Source organism: Oncorhynchus mykiss, chromosome 1 (assembly GCF_013265735.2).
Source record: "Oncorhynchus mykiss isolate Arlee chromosome 1, USDA_OmykA_1.1, whole genome shotgun sequence".
NCBI lineage: Eukaryota > Metazoa > Chordata > Actinopteri > Salmoniformes > Salmonidae > Oncorhynchus > Oncorhynchus mykiss.
In genome coordinates, this window is record NC_048565.1 from 73,155,957 (window position 1) to 73,172,110 (window position 16,154).

Here is a 16,154-nt window from a genome sequence, read left to right on the forward strand (position 1 = left end):
CTTGATAGATAATTATTGTTGTCTTCAAGTAATCACGTCAGTTATCTAAATGACAAAAAGATTGCATTGTGTTTCATTAACTGTGGTGTAACTGCTCCAGCCCCTTGATAATTGTAATTGACATGACATACTTAATAAGCGGGTCTCTATGTACCCCTAGCCACTTTGTAACGGTTTTCCTGTTGTGAAGTAGAGGCGGACCAAAACGCAGCGTGGTGATGATTCATGTTCGTTTAATAAAGGAAAACTATACATGAATAAACTACAAAACAATGAAATGTGAAAACCCAAAACAGCCCTATCTGGTGCAAAACACAGAGACAGGAACAATCACCCACAAACACACAGTGAAACCCAGGCTACCTAAATATGGTTCCCAATCAGAGACAATGACTAACACCTGCCTCTGATTGAGAACCATATCAGGCAAGACATAGAAATAGACAAACAAGACATCCAACATAGAATGCCCACTCAGATCACACCCTGACCAACCAAAACATAGAAACATACAAAGCAAACTATGGTCAACCTGAACCTATCGGGGAGGGTCTGGGTGGGCTTCTGTCCGCGGTGGCGGCTCTGGTGCTGGACGTGGCCCCCACTTCACCGTAGTCTTAGTCTGCTTTATTGTCTGCTTCCGTGGCCTCCTAACCACGGCGACCCTTCTCAATGGACAGAGGGGCAGCTCGGGACAGAGGTGCAGCTGCTCGGGACAGAGGTGCAGCTGCTCGGGACAGAGGTGCAGCTGCTCGGGACAGAGGGGCAGCTGCTCGGGAGAGAGGGGCTCTGGCGCCGCTGGGCTGAGGGGCTCCGGCGCCTCTGGGCTGAGGGGCTCTGGCAGATCCTGGCTGGCTGGCAGTTCTGGCAGATCCTGGCTGAACGGCGGATCCTGGCTGAATAGCGGATCCCGGCTGACTGGCAGATCTGGAAGATCCTGGCTTACTGGCAGCTCCATGCTGACTGGCTGCTCTGGCTGCTCCATGCTGACTGGCAGCTCTGGCGGCTCCATGCTGACTGGCAGCTCTGGCGGCTCCATGCTGACTGGCAGCTCTGGCGGCTCCCTGCAGACTGGCAGCTCTGGCGGCTCCCTGCAGACTGGCAGCTCTGGCGGCTCCCTGCAGACTGGCAGCTCTGGCGGCTCCCTGCAGACTGGCAGCTCTGGCGGCTCCCTGCAGACTGGCAGCTCTGGCGTCATCCTGCAGACTGGCGGCTCTTGCGGCTCCTTGCAGACTGGCGGCTCCTTGCAGACTGGCGGCTCCTTGCAGACTGGCGGCTCCTTGCAGACTGGCGGCTCCTTGCAGACTGGCGGCTCCTTGCAGACTGGCGGCTCCTTGCAGACTGGCGGCTCCTTGCAGACTGGCGGCTCCTTGCAGACTGGAGACTCCTTGCAGACTGGAGACTCCTTGCAGACTGGAGACTCCTTGCAGACTGGAGACTCCTTGCAGACTGGAGACTCCTTGCAGACTGGAGACTCCGGCAGCGCTGTAGAGGCGGAAGGCTCTGGCAGCGCTAAACAGGCGGGAGACTCCGACAGCGCTGTAGAGGAGGAAGGCTCTGACTACGCTGAACAGGCGGGAGACTCCGGCAGCGCTGTAGAGGAGGAAGGCTCTGGCAGCGCTAGATAGGCGGGAGACTCCGGCAGCGCTGGAGAGGAGGAAGGCTCTGGCAGCGCTGGACAGGCGAGTCGCACTGTAGGCCTGATGCGTGGTGCTGGCACTGGTGGTACTGGGCCGAGAACACGCACAGGAAGCCTGGTGCGGGGAGCTGCCACCGGAGGGCTGGTACGTGGAGGTGGTACTGGGTAGACCGGACTGTGCAGGCACACTGGAGCTCTTGAGCACCGAGCCTGCCCAACCCTACCTGGTTGAATGCTCCCGGTCGCCCTGCCAGTGCGGCGAGGTGGAATAGCCCGCACTGGGCTATGCAGGTGAACCGGGGACACCATGCGCAAGGCTGGTGCCATGTAAGCCGGCCCAATGAGACGCACTGGAGACCAGCTGCGTAGAGCCGGCTTCATGGCACTTGGCTCAATGCTCACTCTAGCCCGGACGATACGTGGAGCTGGAATGTACCGCACCCGGGCTATGCACCCGCACTGGGGACACCGTGCGCTCCACAGCATAGCACGGTGCCTGTCCGGTCTCTTTAGCCCCCCGGTAAGCACAGGAAGTTGGCGTAGGTCTCCTACCTGGCCTCGCCATACTCCCTGACTCTCGGGCTTCCTACCGCGCCGCCGTGCTTGTCTCTCCAACTCCATTCTCCGATAACCTTCTGCGCACTGCTCCATCAAATCCCAGGTGGGCTCCGGCACTCTCCCTGGGTCGACCGCCCACCTGTCTATCTCCTCCCAAGTAGTATAGTCCATACTCCTGCTGTCCAAAACGTCCTCCCATGTCCATTCCTCTTTTCGCTGCTGTTGCCCGTTACCACGCCGCTCGGTCCTGTTGTGGTGGGTGATTCTGTAGACGGTTTTCCTGTTGTGAAGTAGAGGCGGACCAAAACGCAGCGTGGTGATGATTCATGTTCGTTTAATAAAGGAAAACTATACATGAATAAACTACAAAACAAGGAAATGTGAAAACCCAAAACAGCCCTATCTGGTGCAAAACACAGAGACAGGAACAATCACCCACAAACACACAGTGAAACCCAGGCTACCTAAATATGGTTCCCAATCAGAGACAATGACTAACACCTGCATCTGATTGAGAACCATATCAGGCCAGACATAGAAATAGACAAACAAGACATCCAACATAGAATTCCCACTCAGATCACACCCTGACCAACCAAAACATAGAAACATACAAAGCAAACTATGGTCAGGGTGTGACACACTTATTCTCCATATGACTATCTAGTGCAGCTGTGTATTGCATCTTTATAGTACTATGAAAACTTTATGAATGTTAAAAAAACCTTTGTAAGATTGTTGTTTGTTTGAAGTGGAAACCACTTGGTCTCAATTTATAATACCCAGATTCCCCACACATATCATCTCTGTTTGGATTGCTTGAGCCCTAGACCCATAAATGCTTAAGCAAATATTGATGAATATGAAAATGAAGGATAATAAGGATAAATGTACATTTCAATTGATATCTTTACAACTGAAATACCAGCTTACAACCCTGGCTGCCAAGGCTAAATCCTCATGCCAAAATACTTACATTGTGACATGCAAACACATGCGCAAGCACACACACACACACACACACACACACACACACACACACACACACACACACACACACACACACACACACACACACACATCCAGTTGAAGTCAGAAGTTTAAATACACTTAGGTTGGAGCCATTAAAACTCATTTTTCCAACAATTGTTTACAGACAGATTATTTCACTTATAATTCACCGTATCACAATTCCAGTGGGTCAGAAGTTTACTACATACTGTACATTAAGTTGACTGTGCCTTTAAACAGCTTGGAAAATTCCAGAAAATTATGTCATGGCTATAGAAGCTTCTGATAGGCTAATTGACATAATTTCAGTCAATTGGAGGTGTACCTGTGGATGTATTTCAAGGCCTACCTTCAAACTCAGTGCCTCTTTGCTTGATATGGGAAAATCAAAAGAAATCATCTAGGACCTCAGAAAAATAAAATTGTAGACCTCCACAAGTCTGGTTCATCCTTGGGAGCAATTTCCAGACGCCTTAAGGTACAATGTTCATATGTACAAACAATAGTATGCAAGTATAACCCCCATGGGACCATGCAGCCGCCATACCGCTCAAGAAGGAGGCGCGTTCTGTCCCCGAGAGATGAATGTACTTTGGTGCAAAAAGTGCAAATCTTTCCCAGAACAACAGCAAAGGAAGGACCTTGTGAAGATGCTGGATTAAACAGGTACAAAAGTATCTATATCCACAGTAAAACGAGTCCTATATCGAAATAACCTGAAAGGCTGCTCAGCAAGGAAGAAGCCACTGCTCCAAAACTGCCATAAAAAATCCAGACTATGGTTTGCAACTGCACATGGGGACAGAGATTGTACTTTTTGGAGAAATGTGCTCTGGTCGGATGAAACAAAAATAGAACTGTTTGGCCATAATGACCATCGTTACATTTGGAGGAAAAAGGGGGAGGCTTGCAGGCCGAAGAACCCCATCCCAACCGTGAAGCATGGGGGTGGCAACATCATGTTGTGGGGGTGCTTTGCTGCAGGAGGGACTGGTGCACTTCACAAAATAGATGGCATCATGAGGTAGGAAAATTATGTGGATATATTGAAGCAACATCTCAAGACATCAGTCAGGAAGTTAAAGCTCGGTCACAAATGGGTCTTCCAAATGGACAATGACCCCAAGAATACTTCCAAAGTTGTTGCAAAATGGCTCAAGGACAACAAATTCAAGGTATTGGATTGCCATCACAAAGCCCTGACCTCAATCCTATAGAATATTTGTGGGCAGAACTGAAAAAGTGTGTGAAAGCAAGGAGGCCTACAAACCTGACTGAGTTACACCAGCTCTGTCAGGAGGAATGGGCCAAAATTCACGCAACTTATTGTGGGAAGCTTGTGGAAGGCTACCCGAAACGTTTGACACAAGTTAAACAATTTAATTTAAAGGCAATGCTACCAAATACTAATTAAGTGTATGTACACTTCTGACCCACTTGGAATGTGATGAAAGAAATAAAAGCTGAAAAAAAACAATTCTCTCTACTATTATTCTGACATTTCACATTCTTAAAATAAAGTGGTGATCCTAACTGACCTAAGACAGGGATTTTTTATTAGGATTAAATGTCATGAATTGTGAAAAACTGAGTTTCAATGTGTATGTAATGTGTATGTAAACTTCTGACTTCAACTGTATCTCTGCTGGAGTTTCCCTCTCACCATTATCCCCTAATTCTCATTATCGCTCTCTTTCCCTCCCTCTCTCTTCCCCCCCTGCCACCGCTAACCTCTCTCTCATCCTGGCCCCAAACCCAACCCATTCTTGTTGACGCATATGGCAAGCTGGCTATGTGAGGTGAGAGAGCATTAGCGGTCTGTGTGACAGAGTGACAGACCCTAATAATCATCTCATTCAGATGACTCACTCACTAAGGGTTGCCCATGAGAGGCCTGCTCCATAACAGGGGCTAACCTGATACCACCCAACCCTGCTCTTACATTACAGCAAAATGATATACTGATGTTAGCAGTGACACAATGAGTGTCCTGTATGGCTCAGTTGGTAGAGCATGATGCTTGCAACATCAGGGTTATGGGTTCAAATCCCAGGGACATTTGTACAAAAAAAGTTGCTTTGGATAAAAGCTTATGTTATATAAGATTCTAGACCAAATGATTAAAACCATTTCAGAATACAAGAGAAGGTACTGAGGTTTTGAACACTCACTCTCTGTCGATGACCAGACATGTAACGGCCTCTGCAGCGATGACGTTTGCTGTCCTGATGTCCTCCCTGCAACAGAACACACATACGGTCATTAGTAACACATATTACACAGAATACAGCAACACCTTTTTTTATGAAACATTAACGACCAGGTATGTGTTTAAAATGACATGGAAAAATAGTTATTACACAATAAAAACATTGTGTTCCACATTTTGATAAATCATTCTAACACTGCTTTTGATACGTTAGGAAACCACAGACTTGCCATGGAAAAATGTCATCATAGGATTATCAAGCTTTGTGTTGACAAATACATGGACATTAGTGACAGTAAACAGTACCAAAAGTAAAACCAGCTTCACTCTGTATTGTTAGTGACATCATCGATATCCTCTTCTTCCGAGGACTCGTCTCCCCAGTCGCTCTCAGAGTCTGAGTTGTCCCAGGACTCCATGGCCCCTCCAGTCTAACTAGCACGACCAGTCCACACACACACACACACACACACACACACACACACACACACACACACACACACACACACACAGACACACACACACACACACACACACACACACACACACACACACACACACTACCATATCACTGAGAACACTCAAATCTACACTTACAGCTGGGAAGGCGAGTCCATGCAAGCTGTCTACACAAACTTTAACAGATCTCAGGGTCAAGTGAAGACCACTCTAAGACACACTGAAACCTAACACTTAATGCGGCAGATGGAGGAGTCCATACAGTATTCCACTTCATCCAAATTCATAACAGGAAAACTATGTTGGCAAAAGATGAGCATACACTAAATACTGTACTAAATACAGTACTGAACAAGTGCGGAATCAAGCTTTACTCCCGGTCGGTGAGAAAGTGTATCAGCATTAGAGCTGTTGACATGTAAGTCAAGTCACACTGTCGTGTCTAAGTAGGGGAGGAATGACCCATATGTTGAAGCTTCTACGCAACCTATTTCACATGGACCGAGGTGACAAGCCCTTCTCATGCCATCTAGCCTCCTCATACACCCCCCCCCCCCCCCCCCCCCCCCCACCACCACTACCCATTTTCCAAACACACACACGCAAACACACACTCCCTATCTCAAAAGGTCACAGCTGCAGGAAACGACAAGGGTTTCACCAGTGGAAAAGAGAGGAGAGGAGGCAACCATTAAGGAGTGTTGTGGTAAAGATGGGCTAAAGAGGAAAGAGAGAGGGTTTTTTCTCACATGGGCATGCACAGGGCATGTGGAGGGAGGGAGGCGGGAGGCTGAAGGGGGTATTAATTGAACTAAATCCAGTCCCTGAGTGGTACATCCTTGTACTTGCCATCATAAACACCTGCTGGGTGTGAACTGGGACTATGTGCCAAATGTAGCCTCTCTGCCATTGTGCTACTGATGTCAACAGTGTTTTGGCAGATATACCTGCCTCTCAAGAGGACAGGGTACATTGCTTTTTCCATGTCGGAAGAAAGAAACCCCCAACACACATACGCATGCACACATTCACACACACACACGGACAAAATCTATTTTGCTTTCTATCTCAGATAATGAGCAGGGCCCACAAAGAGACTGAGCTGCTAGCTGTTCACTGTTAAAGGGGCAATCTGCAGTTTTTACATCCATTTTTGGACTTAAGTTAATGACGTGATACCATTAATTCTTGAAAGATATCATTTATAAATGCCTCGTGAGCTTAGTTAAACTGTTGAACCCCATCAGAACCCAAAATATAATCCTGTTTAACTCCACTGTTTGTAAACAAAATGAATGTCAACAAACACTGTATAGCCTCAAACCATGGTGACAACTATACTTGTATATCATGGATGATGGTCAGTCCTTGCATCCATAGCTCTGTCTATGAATTTGATATCCAGTCCCATCCCTCAGATTTTTACATAAACAGTGGCAGGGGAGGCTTTGTTATTGTTTCAACTCCGGATTGCCCATTTAAGGGACCTCCAGGGTTTCATATTAGAGGGGGTTTTCCATCACCTGCTCTCCTCTTGTTGCTGGGGTAACGTTTTTGTTGATATTGACAATACTATTTCTGCTGTCTGTTAACCTCTGCAAACAATTGATTTACTCTGATCACTGCACACCTTCACAATTGCTTGTAAACACACACAGAGAGAGAGAGAGAGAGGTAGGGAGAGAGAGAGAGAGAGAGAGAGAGAGAGAGAGAGAGAGAGAGAGAGAGAGAGAGGTAGGGAGAGAGAGAGAGAGAGAGAGAGAGAGAGAGAGAGAGAGAGAGAGAGAGAGAGAGAGGGAGGGAGAGAGAGAGAGAGAGAGAGAGAGAGAGAGAGAGAGAGAGAGAGAGAGAGAGCGAGAAGCCAAATGTAGCCTCTGCCATTGTGCTTCATTGTACTGTTGTCAACAGTGTTTTGGCAGATATACCTGCCTCTCAAGAGAACAGGGTACATTGCTTTTTCCATGTTGGAACAAAGAAACCCCCAACACACACGTACGTTCGCACGCACACACACATAGATGCACCGGAGGGGATGGCTGCCGTTTTACTGGCTCCTAACCAACTTTGCTATTTTGTTTGTTTTTTCGCATTGTTTGTAACTCATTTTAGACGTAATGTTGCTGCTACTGTCTCTTATGACCGAAAAAAGCTTCTGAACATCAGAACAGCGATTTCTCACCTCAAACTGGACAAAGATTTTTCTTTAATGAGTCCAATGCGAAGGACTTACTGCCTCCCGAGACCAGGCCCTCATCCCCATCATTTGTGTGAAGAAAAGACAGGGGACGGAGGCCTGGGTGCCTTGTGAGAATTTGTTGGCGAGTGAGTAAACCATCACCACCCTTGCTATTATTGGCCAAAGTCATTGGAAAACAGAGTTGATGATCTACATTTAAGAATATCCTACCAACGGGATATTAAAAACTGTAATAACTGGAGTAATATGTTTCACAGAGACTTGGCTGAACAACGACACAGACTATATAGAGCTGACTGTCTGCTCTGTTTTTCGGCAAGACAGAGGAGCTACGTCTGGTAAGACAAGGGGCGGGGGTGTGTGTCTATTTGTCAATAACTGCTGGTGTGCGATGTCTAATATTAAAGAAGTATCGTGGTATTGCTCGTCTGAAGTAGAAAACCTCATGATAAGCTGTAGCCCACACTATCTACCAGGAGACTTCACATCTATATTATTCGTAGCCGTCTATTTACCACCACAAACCGACGCTGGGACTAAGACCGCACTCAACAAGCTATATAAGGCCATAAGCAAACAAGAAAATGCTCATCCAGAAGCAGCGCTCCTAGTGGCCGGTGACTTTAATGCAGGAAAACTTAAATTAGTTTGACCTCATTTCTACCAGTATATCACATGTGCAACCAGAGGAAAAAAAACTCTAGACCACCTTTTCTCCACAAACAGAGACACGTATAACGCTCTCCCTTGCCCAATCTGATAATGATCCTATCCTCCTGATTCCTGCTTACAAGCAAAAACTAAAGCAAGAAGTACCAGTGACTCGCTCAATACAGAAGTGGTCAGATGACACAGATGCTACGCTACAGGACTGTTTTGCTAGCACAGACTGTTTGGGGATTCCTCCAATGGCATTGAGGAGTATATCACCTCAGTCACCTGCTTCATCACTAAGTGCATCAACGACGTCGTCCCAACAGTGAGCGTACGTGCATATCCCAATCAGAAGCCATGGATTACAGGCAACATCCGCACCGAGCTAAAGGCTAGAGCTTCTGTTTTCAAGGAGCGAGACACAACGAACAGACAAAGTGTCAATACAAAGATTGAATCTTACTATACCGGCTCTGACGCTCGTCGGATGTGGCAGGGCTTGAAAACTATTACGGATTACAAAGGGAAAACCAGCCAACAAGCAGGACAACAACAGGCCCCCATTCTCATCGACGGGACTGAATTGGAGAGGGTTGAGAGTTTCAAGTTCCTTGGTGTCCACATCACCAACAAAGTATCAAGGTCCAAACACACCAAGACAGTTGTGAAGAGGGCATGACAACACCTTTCCCCCCTCAGGAGACTGAAAAGATTTGGCATGGGTCCCCAGATCCTCAAAAAGTTCTACAACTGCAACATTGAGAGCATCCTGACCGGTTGCATTACCGCCTGATATGACAACTGCTCAGCACCTGACCGGAAGGCGCTAGAGGGTAGTGCGTACCGCACAGTACATCATTTGAGCCAAGATTCCTGACATCCAGGACCTATATAAACTCAGAAAAAAAGAAACATCCCTTTTTTATGACCCTGTCTTGCAAAGCTAATTATAAAAATCTAAATAACTTCACAGATCTTCATTGTAAAGGGTTTAAACACTGTTTCCCATGCTTAACCATAAACAATTAATGAACATGCACCTGTGGAATGGTTGTTAAGACATTAACAGATTACAGAGGTAGGCAATTAAGGTCACAGTTACAAAACCTTAGAACACTAAAGAGGACTTTCTACTGACTCTGAAAGACACCAAAAGAAAGATGCCCAGGGTCCCTGCTCATCTGTGTGAATGTGCCGTAGGCATGCTGCAAGGAGGCATGAGGACTGCAGATGTGGCCAGGGCAATAAATTGCAATGTCTGTACTGTGAGACGCCTAAGACAGCGCTACAGGGAGATAGGACGGACAGTTGATCGCCCTCGCAGTGGCAGACCACATGTAACAACACCTGCACAGGATCGGTACATCCAAACATCACACCAGCGGGACAGGTACAGGATGGCAACAACAATTGCCCGAGTTACACCAGGAATGCACAATCCCTTCATCAGTGCTCAGACTGTCCGCAATAGGCTGAGAGAGGCTGGACTAAGGGCTTGTAGGCCTGTTGTAAGGTAGGTCCTCACCAGACATCACCGGTAACAACGTTGCCTATGGGCACAAACCCACCGCCAGGACAGGACAGGCAAAAAGTGCTCTTCACTGACAAGTTGCAGTTTAAATATATATATATATATATATATATATATATATATATATATATATATATATATATATATATATATGTTTTACCTTTATTTATCTAGGCAGGTCAGTTAAGAACCTCTTAAAGCTAGGGGGCAGAATTTTCACTTTTGAATAAATAGCATGCCCAATTTCAACTTCCTGCTACTCAAAATCAAATCAAATCAAATCAAATTGTATTTGTGTCATACACATGGTAAGCAGATGTTAATGCGAGTGTAGCGAAATGCTTGTGCTTCTAGTTCCGACAATGCAGTAATAACCAACAAGTAATCTAACTAACAATTCCAAAACTACTGTCTTGTACACAGTGTGAGGGGATAAAGAATATGTACATAAGGATATATGAATGAGTGATGGTACAGAGCAGCATAGGCAGATACAGTAGATGGTATCGAGTACAGTATATACATATGAGATGAGTATGTAAACAAAGTGGCATAGTTAAAGTGGCTAGTGATACATGTATTACATAAGGATACAGTCGATGATATAGAGTACAGTATATACGTATGCATATGAGATGAATAATGTAGGGTAAGTAACATTATATAAGGTAGCATTGTTTAAAGTGGCTAGTGATATATTTACATCATTTCCCATCAATTCCCATTACTAAAGTGGCTGGAGTTGAGTCAGTGTCAGTGTGTTGGCAGCAGCCACTCAATGTTAGTGGTGGCTGTTTAACAGTCTGATGGCCTTGAGATAGAAGCTGTTTTTCAGTCTCTCGGTCCCAGCTTTGATGCACCTGTACTGACCTCGCCTTCTGGATGATAGCGGGGTGAACAGGCAGTGGCTCGGGTGGTTGATGTCCTTGATGATCTTTATGGCCTTCCTGTGACATCGGGTGGTGTAGGTGTCCTGGAGGGCAGGTAGTTTGCCCCCGGTGATGCGTTGTGCAGACCTCACTACCCTCTGGAGAGCCTTACGGTTGAGGGCGGAGCAGTTGCCGTACCAGGCGGTGATACAGCCCGCCAGGATGCTCTCGATTGTGCATCTGTAGAAGTTTGTGAGTGCTTTTGGTGACAAGCCGAATTTCTTCAGCCTCCTGAGGTTGAAAAAGGCGCTGCTGCGCCTTCTTCACAATGATGTCTGTGTGAGTGGACCAATTCAGTTTGTCTGTGATGTGTATGCCGAGGAACTTAAAACTTGCTACCCTCTCCACTACTGTTCCATCGATGTGGATAGGGGGGTGTTCCCTCTGCTGTTTCCTGAAGTCCACAATCATCTCCTTAGTTTTGTTGACGTTGAGTGTGAGGTTATTTTCCTGACACCACACTCCGAGGGCCCTCACCTCCTCCCTGTAGGCCGTCTCGTCGTTGTTGGTAATCAAGCCTACCACTGTTGTGTCGTCCGCAAACTTGATGATTGAGTTGGAGGCGTGCGTGGCCACGCAGTCGTGGGTGAACAGGGAGTACAGGAGAGGGCTCAGAACGCACCCTTGTGGGGCCCCAGTGTTGAGGATCAGCGGGGAGGAGATGTTGTTGCCTACCCTCACCACCTGGGGGCGGCCCGTCAGGAAGTCCAGTACCCAGTTGCACAGGGCGGGTGACGAGCTTGGAGGGTACTATGGTGTTGAATGCCGAGCTGTAGTCAATGAACAGCATTCTCACATAGGTATTCCTCTTGTCCAGATGGGTTAGGGCAGTGTGCAGTGTGGTTCAGATTGCATCGTCTGTGGACCTATTTGGGCGGTAAGCAAATTGGAGTGGGTCTAGGGTGTCAGGTAGGGTGGAGGTGATATGGTCCTTGACTAGTCTCTCAAAGCACTTCATGATGACGGAAGTGAGTGCTACTCATGCCAAGAATATAAGATATGCATATTATTATTATCATGTCTGTGAGTATAACAGAACTTATGTAGCAGGCAAAACCCAGAGGACTAACTGTTTAGAATTTTTTTTTCTTCCCTATATTGTCTTTGCCATTGGAAATGTATTAAGAACCTACTTTCAGTTCCTACCGCTTCCACACGATGTCGCCAGTGTTTGGAATATGGCTGATGTTATTTCTTTGTCTTAACAGGAAGTAGGCCAACTCGGAACAGGGGACAATTTTGTGAGTTGCACAAGACATGAAGAGCAGAGCTTTTTTCTTTTCATTCATGTATTGAATACAGATTGCCCCGTCTACAATTTGATCGATTATTAACGTTTAAAAATACCTAACGCTGTATTCCAAAAGTCGTTTGAAATATTTTGGCAAAGTTTATAGGCAACTTTTGAAATATTTTGTAGTGACGTTGCGTTTTTCTAAGCTGTTTTTTTATGGATCAAACGCGCTTTATAAATGGACATTTTTGATATATATGGATGGAATTTATCGTACAAAAGGACCAATTGTAATGTTTATGGAACATATTGGAGTGCCAACAAAAGAAGCTCGTCAAAGATAATGCATATTTTCAATTTTATTTCAGCGTTTTGTGTAGCGCCTGCTACGCTAGCCCCTTTGTTTACTGCTGGTGAGGATGGCTGCAGGCTATCAGATAATAGCTTCATATGCTTTCTGACATGTTGGCTGGATTCACAACGAGTGTAGCTTTAATTGAGTATCTTACATGTGTGATTTAATGAAAATTTGAATTTTATAGCATTTTATTTGAATCTGCATTTCCCCTGGAAATTGGCCGGTTGAGACGCTAGCGTCTCCCCTATCCTCAAGAGGTTTTAAGAACAAATTCTTATTTTCAATGATGGCCTAGGAACCGTGGATTAATTGCCTTGTTCAGGGGCAGAACGACAGATTTTTACCTTGTCAGCTCGGGGATTCAATCTACCTACCACCCCAGGAAATAAATATTGTCTCACCGTGGGTGATAGTCAGATTTGCGTTTAGGAATGAGAATTACTCAGAGGCCTGTACTCTGGAACGGGATCGATTTGGAGGTGGAGGGTCCGTCAAGGTCTGGGGCGGTGTGTCATAGCATCATCGGACTGAGCTTGTTGTCATTGCATGTCTTCTCAACACTGTGCGTTACAGGGAAGACATCCTCCTCCCTCATGTGGTACAATTCCTGCAGGCTCATCCTGTCATGGCCCTCCAGCATAACAATTCCACCAGCCATACTGCTCATTCTGTGCATGATTTCCGACAAGACAGGAATGTCAGCGTTCTGCCATTGCCAGCGAAGAGCCCGGATCTCAATCCCATTGAGCACATCTGGGACCTGTTCGATCGGAGGGTGAGGACTAGGGCCATTCCCCCCAGAAATGTCTGGGAACTTTGCAGGTACCTTGGTGGAAGAGTGGGGTAACATCTCACAGCAAGAACTGGCAAATCTGGTGCAGTCCATGAGGAGGAGATGCACTGCAGTACTTAATGCAGCTGGTGGCTACACCAGATACTGACTGTTACTTTGTTCAGGGACACCTTATTCCATTTATGTTAGTCACATGTCTGTGGAACTTGTTCAGCTTATGTCTCAGTTGTTGAATATTGTTTGCTGAAAATAAACGCAGTTGACAGTGAGAGGACATTTCTTTTTTTGCTGAGTTTACTTGGCAGTGTCAGAGAAAGGCCCCAAAAAATTGTCAATGACTGCAGTCGCCCAAGTCATTGACTGTTCTCTCTGCTACCGCATGGCAAGCGGTACCAGAGCGCCAAGTCTAGGACCAAAACACTCTTCTACCCCCAAGAAAAATGACTGCTGAACAACTGAACACCACCCACCCCCCCTCACCCGGCTGCTACTCGCGGTTTATTATCTATGCATAGTCATTTCACAAATGACCTTGATTAACCTGTACTCCCGCACATTGACTCAGTACCGGTACCCCCTGTATTTAGCCTCGTTATTGTTATGTACATTTCTTGTGTTACCTTGTGAATGATTCATTTTTTAAAAACTTTAGTTAATTTAATAAATATTTTATTAACTCTATTTCTTGAACTGCATTGTTGGTTAAGGCTTATAAGTAAGCATTTCACAATAAGATTGTAAATACAATTTGATTTGATTCACACAAAATCTATTTTGCTTTCTATCTCAGATAATGAGCAGAGCCCTTTCCTCTAAATGGCACATACACACAGAGACTGAGCTGCTAGCTTCGCTAATTTGCCTCCTAAAAGGTGTACAGTTTTTGTATTATTTACACACCATGGTGATTTCCTTTCATTAAGACACCAACAACCCAATACAGCCGTTGTGTGGGATAGATAGATTCACTGTTAAAGGGGCAATCTGCAGTTGCTACATCCATTTTTGGACTTAAGTTAATGACGTGATACCCAATGATTCTTGAAGGATATAATATATAAATGTCTTGTGAGCTTAGTGCAATTGCCGTACCCCACCAGAACCCAAAATATAAGCTTGTTTTACTCTGTTTGTAAACTAAGTAAATGTAAACAAACACTGTATAGCCTCAAAACATGGTTACAACTATACTTTTATATCATGGATGATGGTCAGTCCTTGAATCAGAAACAGAAACAGTGGCGGGGGTGGCTTTGTTATTGTTTAAACTCCAGATTGCCCATTTAAGAAATAGAGGGGGGTCTCCATCACATGCTCTCCTCTTCTCCTTTGGTTGACGGGGTAATGTTTTTGGCTGTCATATTGTTGATATTGACAATAGTAGTTGGAAACTATTTCTGCTGTCTGTTAACCTTTGCAAACAATTGATTTACTCTGATCACCGCACACCTTCACAATTGCTTGTAAACACAGAGAGAGAGAAAGATAGAGAGAGGGAGAGAGAGAGAGAGCTCTGAAATGTCCTTTAGAGCAGCACGGCAGAGACCCGGCCAGCGGTGTACATTTCCAGTCGAGCGTTTGAATTAAACTGGTAATTGGATGGTGATCTGGTGTCCCAAAGGAGGGGTTATGACAATACAGGCTGAGGTGGGACCTGAGACCAGCACCAATCATATTGTTTCCTTTTTCTGTCAACGATGTCACACTCTTTACATAAGCTCTCATCCTCTACTGACCGTCCTATCAACCCACACACATGAACGCACACGCACAACACACACACTCCCCCGAAGCACAGCACACATCGTCTGCACTGTTGATGGATCTACACCTCAAATGGGAGTTCATACAAGAATGTGACATCAGATACTATGCTGCTCTATTGGGGACAACAACTATGTTTTGAGGTACCTCTGTTCCAAGAACTGCCGACAAGATTTATGTACATGATAGACTATAACCTAAAAGGAGAGTGGAACAATTTCTGTTGCACGTAAACATGCAGACGCATGAAAACACGTGCGCAGGCAGACACACACACACTCCAGTATCATTGGTAAGAGAACAGAATGTGATTTGCAAATATTGTAACAAAAGATCAAAGTCAGAGTCTCGAGATGTAGCGTGTCCTTCATCACACACATATTGAGTTTCATAAGCATCGACACACACCATTAACCTCTGATTAAAAACCTAGCTTGAAGCCCCCTGGTCAAAAGCATTCATTGAATTTAAATTTGGGAGGCATGCTTGACCATCAAAGCAAACGTTGTGCGGACCGCTTTTCTCAAGATGCCCCGAGACAAAGAATTGTTGGTAAATGGTTACAATAATAAGTGGGCACTGCGTCCTTCAGAGGATACATACAGATGGCTTTCTTAGATGTCCTTAGGGAGAATACAAGAGATAGGGAAAATAAACGTGATTTTGAAGGTTTTCCCTGTATCTTAAGAGTGAATTACAGCAAACTGATGATCTAGACTGAAATATATCTCTCACTCCAAACGGGTAGAGATTTCTCAGTGAATTATTGCTTCCACAGTAATTGGTTGTCTGCATTACTTCTAATCAATACATCAATA

At 45.5% G+C, this 16,154-nt stretch overlaps 1 protein-coding gene across 3 annotated transcripts in view; it reads right to left on the minus strand.

Annotated features, from left to right (window-relative positions):
- Positions 1–16,154, minus strand: part of LOC110528926 (cGMP-dependent protein kinase 1) — a 149,647-nt gene that overhangs the window by 15,493 nt on the left and 118,000 nt on the right. For all 3 annotated transcript variants that reach the window (XM_036984929.1, XM_021611105.2, XM_036984926.1), the window contains exon 8: positions 5,380–5,445. In XM_036984929.1, the coding sequence (XP_036840824.1) occupies positions 5,380–5,445 (66 nt within the window). The remainder of the gene's footprint in view (positions 1–5,379; positions 5,446–16,154) is intronic.